The sequence below is a fragment of the Strongylocentrotus purpuratus genome, unplaced genomic scaffold (genome assembly GCF_000002235.5).
Source record: "Strongylocentrotus purpuratus isolate Spur 01 unplaced genomic scaffold, Spur_5.0 spur5_scaffold_17, whole genome shotgun sequence".
NCBI classification, from domain to species: Eukaryota; Metazoa; Echinodermata; class Echinoidea; order Camarodonta; family Strongylocentrotidae; genus Strongylocentrotus; species Strongylocentrotus purpuratus.
Window position 1 is genome coordinate 20,243,449 of NW_022145602.1, and position 7,415 is coordinate 20,250,863.

The 7,415-nt window shown below is 37.3% G+C and overlaps 1 protein-coding gene across 1 annotated transcript; it reads right to left on the reverse strand.

Annotated features, from left to right (window-relative positions):
• Positions 1–527: 527 nt before the first annotated feature.
• On the reverse strand, positions 528–5,027 carry LOC115925104 (macrophage mannose receptor 1-like). The gene is made up of 5 exons (XM_030988296.1): positions 4,938–5,027; positions 2,685–2,800; positions 2,068–2,219; positions 1,764–1,909; positions 528–690 (listed from the first exon to the last, which is right to left on the reverse strand). Exons 1-5 carry the CDS (start codon positions 5,025–5,027, stop codon positions 568–570), a joined length of 627 nt encoding a protein of 208 aa, XP_030844156.1. The 3' UTR covers positions 528–567.
• Between the last annotated feature and the right edge of the window lie 2,388 nt (positions 5,028–7,415).

Here is a 7,415-nt window from a genome sequence, read left to right on the forward strand (position 1 = left end):
GTTGAATAAGTTACGAGTATTTGAATACACTAACTTCAGTACTGTTAGGCCGTGTGTGAGTTACGAGGAAAAGGAATTACGTATCTTATGTCACGAGGTTTTGTCAGTGCAGCTTCAAAGGGGGTTAAAGTTACGAGGTTTAGTTTAAGGGTGTTTGTGTGGATTTGTGAAAAACCGAGACAGGAGGCGTTCCATGGATTTATCAGGTGGTGTCGTAGGCCATTAGCTACAAAATTATGCAAAAAAAAAATCAAAATCTCAAAAAATTGAGATACGAGGTTTTGTCACCCCACCGACGATATAGACCAATTGGGTAGCAGACGAACTGGTTGTAGATCAGAAGAATATAAACCGTATACTGTTTATACAAGCTACCTCGAAATGCCCAAGTAAAGAGAGAGGGAGGGTGAGGATGGGGATGGGGGGAGAGGGAGATGGAAAGAGAGAGAAAGAGAAAGAGAGAGAGAGAGAGAGAGCGAGAGAGAGAGAGAGAGAGAGAGAAAGTGGAAGAGAGAGAGAGAGAGAGGTAGGAGGGGGAGGGAGAGAGAGAGAGAATACAATGTCATCTTACCCTGTATTTCTTAACAGCGTTCCATCAGCCCATCGGAAATCGCCTTCCTTGCTCAGATCCTCAAGCCCAAACCAAAATCTTCCGTCTCCAATATTCCCAAATTGATTTCTCACTGCTGACTGTATTATCAAGAAAACAATAAACAATTTTCTATTTTATTTCCAGTGAATTTCTCGTCATAAATGGAAGTTTGAAGTATTTATTTTAGAAAACGTACGAAAAAAGCAATCAATATGATCAAGGAGACCTTGATATAAATGAGTCGTGATATTCGGTTGGAAGACACATGGTCCGGCGACAATCACACCGTGGTTGATTGAATTGGACTGGTCTATAACAAGAACATGACACGCAGCTCAAGGCTGATACTGTGTTTATTTCTCGAAGTAACCGAAATAAATTAATTACATCATGATAAAACATCACGTACATAATACAACTTTCCAATAAAAATTCACTTTATGATTTGAAAAATATACTAAAAATGAGGATCATTAACTTATCAAATATTTTAAGGTCATATCCATAAGTAGTGAAGAATATTTAGCAATTCATGTAAGCTTGTTTAGTATAAAGTTATAGTAAATCATAACATGATATGATTCAACAATATTACAACCTTCAGAGCAAAAAATAAAAGAGTTAAATGAAATCCATGTACATGTACTGGAACAAAACCTCACAGTAAGTGAGGAGACGACCAAATAAAAATCAAGATAAAGGGAAGATTAATTATGTATGGTAGAAGAGATAAATAAGAGTAAAAGACGAAAGACCACCTACATCTTTATTAACGGACAATAAACAGACAATTATGAAAATAGATATGAAAAAGATGTTGCATCGGATTGAATTAGATTCCACAAATGATTCATTTCATTACACAAAGATAAATTAAAGCATTGCGATAACTGATGCTTGTAATAGGTTGGGGGTATAATAATGTCGATTACCGTGTCGCCGATGACACTGTTTTCAAACACGTAATACAGACAAGGTATTCAGGTTGAATAATCTATAACAAAAAAAGGAATAAACTAAAAATATATAGGTGATTCTTTTACTCTGTACTTTCCATTAGGTAATTTATTTTAAAATTTACGAGTAGAATCAGACGTACAGTCCTTATATAAGAGCGAGTTCGTATTTGTTTCTTTGTATGCTTTACTTAGTCCGACCCGAGACAACTTACATTGATAGTTGATGTTTTTAACTGCGCGAGCTGTCCACCTGTTTGTTGGCAATATTCCGATGCGTTGAAATAGTTTGTTGAGAAGGTTGACACGTAATACTGTACGTTAAGCACTCCTGGAATATCTGTCCATTGTCCAGTTGGTACTGTGTAAGAAAAAAATAAAGTATATCTTAGAAAGAAATAAAAGAAAGGAATAATAAAAAGTATTTGAATAACGAAGTTCAGTTTGATGACGTGACAATCGAAAACCACTTATTATTTGACTGTACTTTCTCTTTACTCTCCTCAAAATGAACCTTACCTTGTGGTCTTTCACAAATGTACGGCTGTGTGTCATTACAAGATCTACTGTCCCATTGGCCATGCCTGTTCGCGTCATTTCCATCAGACCACAAACACGCGCAGGTTCGCACGGTAGAAGTACCCGGCTCATCAGGAGCCCAGATAGGGTTACTAAAATGAAATGTAGTAAATATCATAAGTTAGTTGGGTCATGTAATGAATGATCCTGAGCTTGTTGAAAATAAACAATTGTGAGAAATGAAAACGAAAGAGCAATGTAAGTTGACATGGAAGGCGGCAATGGAAACATCCATCAAGCAACGCATTTACCGGTACTACTACCTTCTCATAATCCCGTATTTGCTAATTCTTATTTATGTGGGTATCGCCAATATGTTACCATATTTCGCATGGGTTTTATTAGGATATTTACTTGCATATGGTTGTATATTTCATTATGTGAAAGGCCGCCTAAAGCATGGATCTTCTCGTAGTAGTTCCATGGTGTGGGTGTATGTTTGCGCATGTGTGGAGAGTGAACGTGTGCTAGGCGGTGCGTGTAGGTGCGTGCATGTGTGTGTGAATATGCGATGCCAGTTTCGCCAAGCAAAACAAAAAAAGGCCATAGAATATCACCTTATTTGAGTTTCATCAATCCAGGTGAATGGCTCAGCATCCGCGCTTCGACTTAGACCGAACCAGTAACAAGAAGGCGATGAATGGGCAGGCGATACAATCGATGTTAGGAACGTCTGTATAACAATTAACAATTCATTTAACATATCAAACTGATCAAAAGATGGCTGCATTAAATACGACATACCACATAGAGTCTTCTTCTGACGTATACTGTTGAGATTTGCATTTTGTGAAAATCTGTTGGAAGCCAATTGTCAGATTGTTAAAATATTTTCTTCAGTCTTCAAGGGGAAAAAGGGACGACACATTTTGAGGTTATCTTTCCAAATTGACTGATTTATTCACATTCCGATATGACTGTTCTCATTTTGAACTCTCATTGTTTTGTTGTTTTGAAATTTAAAAAGGGGGGTAAGAGGACACTTTTTTTCTTTTTTTTTGGTCTCGAAATTTGAAAATTTGACATTTTGCTCCGATAGGGGGGGGGGGGGGGGTAAGGTCGCCTTTTTTAGGTCAGCCATGGGAATATTTTTTTTAATTTTTTTATTATTATTAAAAAAAAAATAAAAAAAACCCAAAGGGGGGGGGGTTAACCCGCCAAACACCCCCCCCCCCTGCGTACGCGCCTGACAGCATGTATGACATTGCAAACGCTAAACACAACACAATTGATAATCATAACCCGTAGAGATGTCGTGGTCAAGTGGATATAAGGGACTTTTAGATTGAGGGGACGAGAACACGACGAACGCCGACTGATCATGCGTGTCAACGTACTCAACTGTCCATGTTGACTACAAATAGAAATCTTTTAGATTTCACTCGACGATATATCATGCATGCAGGAAGTAACTCTGTGAACAAGACAGAAAAAGAAAGAGGACAAAATATACAGTTCCTCATTCTACCCACAGCAATTGCTGTGGTAGACAAAAGAACATCCCTTCACTGCTATTATCATGTAAAAATGTGTAGAACAAGGCCCTGTCTTACAAAGAGTTGATATCAATCGCAATATGTACATAAGAGATAGGAGACTGCAAACTTGCGATTGATTGGAGGACTTGTGATTGATTTGGATCAATCGCAACTCTTGGTAAGACGGGGCCCAGGTGAATATGCATGTGACACCTGTTCTACACATTTTTACATAATAGCAGGGAAGAGATGTTCCTTTGTCTACCTAAGGAACTGTATATTTTGTCCTCTTTCTTTGTCCGTCATGTTCATAGTGTAATCATGCATATTAGTACCGTACTAGATTTAGGAAAATCAAGGTTGACGCATTCTCGATCGCCGACTGAGACGACGTGACGCATGCGCAGTGCCTTAAAATGACGTCACACGTTAAGCGGACACTTTTTTTTTTTTTTTTTCTCGAAATTTAAAAATTTGACATTTTTCTTCGTTGGGGGGGAAATCATAGTGATTTTCATCCAAAAAGAAAGACCGAAAAAAAGAAAAAAAAAATCCAAAGGGGGGGGGGGGGGGTTTATTTTTTTTAGGGGGGTTTACACACATAAAAATACCAAAGGGGGGGGGGTTGAACTCCCAACCCCCCCCCCCCCCCCCCCCCCCCCCCCCCCCTGCGTACGCCCCTGGTCCAGACTGCGAACCACAAGTTATACGGGGTTAAAATATCTGCCACATTTGTTGGCAGACATAAAGCTTCATTTGCCACACTCGACCCAGCTGAGGTAAATTTCTGGAGAGTCGTTAGAGCAGTCGTGTTAAGGCGGGGGTAAGAGTGACTTTTAGAAAACGGCGTGAACGTCCACTGATCATGCGTATCTATGGCAAGCCGTTTTAACATTTATTTCCTGATATCAATAATTCAATTCTTAATATCAAGAATTATCATTGCTTTACAACAGAAAATCATTTCTTGATATCAAGAATTACCATTGCTTTACAACAGAAATTCATATAGGGTATCAAGAAATCAATTCTTGATATAAAGAAATAGGAAAAAATGCTAAAACGACTTGCCATGGACACGCATGATCAGTGGACGTTCACGTCGTTCCCGTCCACTCAATCTAAAAGTCCCTAACGTGGAGCTTCAGGAGTGTCAACCCTGACGGATAAGTAATCGTATCAATAAATAAAAAAAAAATATTTTCTCACATGCATGATGAAAATATTCATTACACCGAGTCGCTATGCAAGTAACAAATGTGACGACAATTATTGAGTGCATAATTTTTTTTTTATAATGCTTAATCTGGAAATAGACGCAATCATACTTACATTAAGTTCTGCTAATCCAATAATTGCCAATCTTCCACCGTTGTTCGTGCACTCCGTCTCGGCGTCATCAAAATATTTTCCATCTCCCATGAAGCGATAAAATGAATTCCCGAACTGGTGCCAATAACAACGGGAATCTGCAAAATGAAACGCTGATTATTTGTTCTGATATATCATTCTTTTATTAATCAAAGTGTCCATAACTGGTAAGACATTAATCTACACTTGCCACTCTTCACCCAGGTACTTGTTAACGGTAAGAAAGAATATCCTTGAATGCTGTGAGCATTGAATCCCGTAGTCTAGGTAAAACTGGGGTAATACTAAAGCGCCTTGGCCACCATGCGTGGTGGATATGTGCGCTATAAATATCTAACCAAATTGCCCACTGGTAAACCTTTCCTCGTCTAATGAACCAGCAGCAGCATAAACACGTAGCGAAGATATAAATTAAAAATTAAATCGCAGGCTTGCTATGCATTCTTAATCATATTCTTCTCCCGAAATCTCAAAAAAACGAAAGGCAAACTTTGAATATCTGAAGACTAAATTTTCCCTCGTCATTCTCCCAATAATGAAGTCAAGTGCCCGGCCGAACATACAAAAGAGACACAACTGATCCCTTTTCAATAGTGGGGTATCCAGACCTTGGCCTCGTGGGAGGGGGGATGGAAACCATATGTGATTATATGGTGCATGCTTTAATGCCTTGCTTGGCGTTTTTTTTTGGGGGGGGGGGATAGGATGAGCTCATAATCTGGACCCATTTTCCTTATTCTTCTTGCTCATCGTAAACGTTAAGCTTTATAACATCACTGCTGTTCGCTACTTTTTTATATATTTATTTATAAGGTGATTGCATTTTGTTTCCTTGTTAGACATCTGTCATTAGGCATATTGCTCTTTGCTAATTCTCCTTCACGTTGGCTAGTTTTTTTCAAGATAGATTACCTTTTGGACGTTGGCAAATGTGAGCCCGGTCATCGGTACAACTGAAGTCCTCCCACTGTCCTTGATGACCAGATCTTAGCAGTATGCACCTCCCTTGCCCTGGTGTTGAACGGAAGTTTGAATACCTTTTACAAAAGGAAATTATTTAATATAGATTAATAACTGTTATTATCTGTTTGACAAAAATAACACATTGATTTATATCAGTACTTACATTATTACTATTATTGTTTGTATTACCATTATCATAATTATTAGGCCTATTAATGTCATAATTATTATTATCGTTATCATCATTATCATTACCATAATTTTTTAAAAACATTTCTAACTATTATCACCATTTTGATTATTATTTTACTACTATTGTATTTTTTAAATATTTTCATTATCATATTTATTACAATCCTTCTTGTATCAGATTCAATATTCCACGCAGCAACCGAACACGCTTTCCCCAATCATTTGTACCCACCTCACGTTCAATCAAATTGTAAAAAGAGAATATAAACCAAAATTATCTACATAAACTAGTCTACACACCATTGTTTAAGTAACAGTAGTACAGGATTCTCGATTTGAAAGACATGAATAATACCAAAGATATCGTGCGAATGGGCAATAGAGGATGTAAAGTGTAAAGAAAAACAACACTAAATTATCATGATGATAATTATTACGGATAGAACAGGAAAACGGAGGAAGAGAAGATAAACATATAAGGTAGGGGTTACATACAATTTTAATGGGAAAACAAGTTTGAGAAGATGAACAACAATTATAAGCTGAGTTACGCCCCTTTTGTTATGTGAACAGATGCCATTGCTTTGTTCGTATTTTACTCGTCTCTGTTTTGATATTTTTTCTTGTTATCGCTGGTGGGAAGTATAATATAATATATAAATCATCAATTATCATTATATATTTGATTTTGTTTCTATCATTAAATACCTATCTGTGTATCATGCCAAAGACAGGAGACACACAGTATTAATAGGAATTCCAAAGCACCTTTATATATTTGAATTATCCTTATCTCAAATCTCAGAGAATAGCATTATGGTGCATCCAGTCATCATTGCACTATAATATCTAGGGCAAGTTTAACCTCTGCCTTCGAGGTAGTATCGTTTTCCATGCAGTGACTCCCTATTACAATTTCTTTGACAGTAATAAACTATATTCTTCTTCCTCATCCTTCGTCTTCTTCTTCTTCTACTATTTCATAGTAAATTCCATCCAAAAAGGTAGACCGAGAGGTGACACAAACCTAATAAATATGCCGTTAATATGTTCATATTGAAAGTAGAATCGAATTACCCCGATAGGCTTTTGTTTATCCACGTGTATTCACCGTCATCATCCAAGTCATTCAGGCCAATCCAGTAGTTCCATCCTCCATAATATTTCCGAGTAAACGTGTTCAGAAACGCCTTTCAAAATGGATGAACATGTAAGTGATTGAAATGGTCAGGCAAATAAACGTATTTTCATATACAATGACATTGAGTATAGCTGATCATGAGA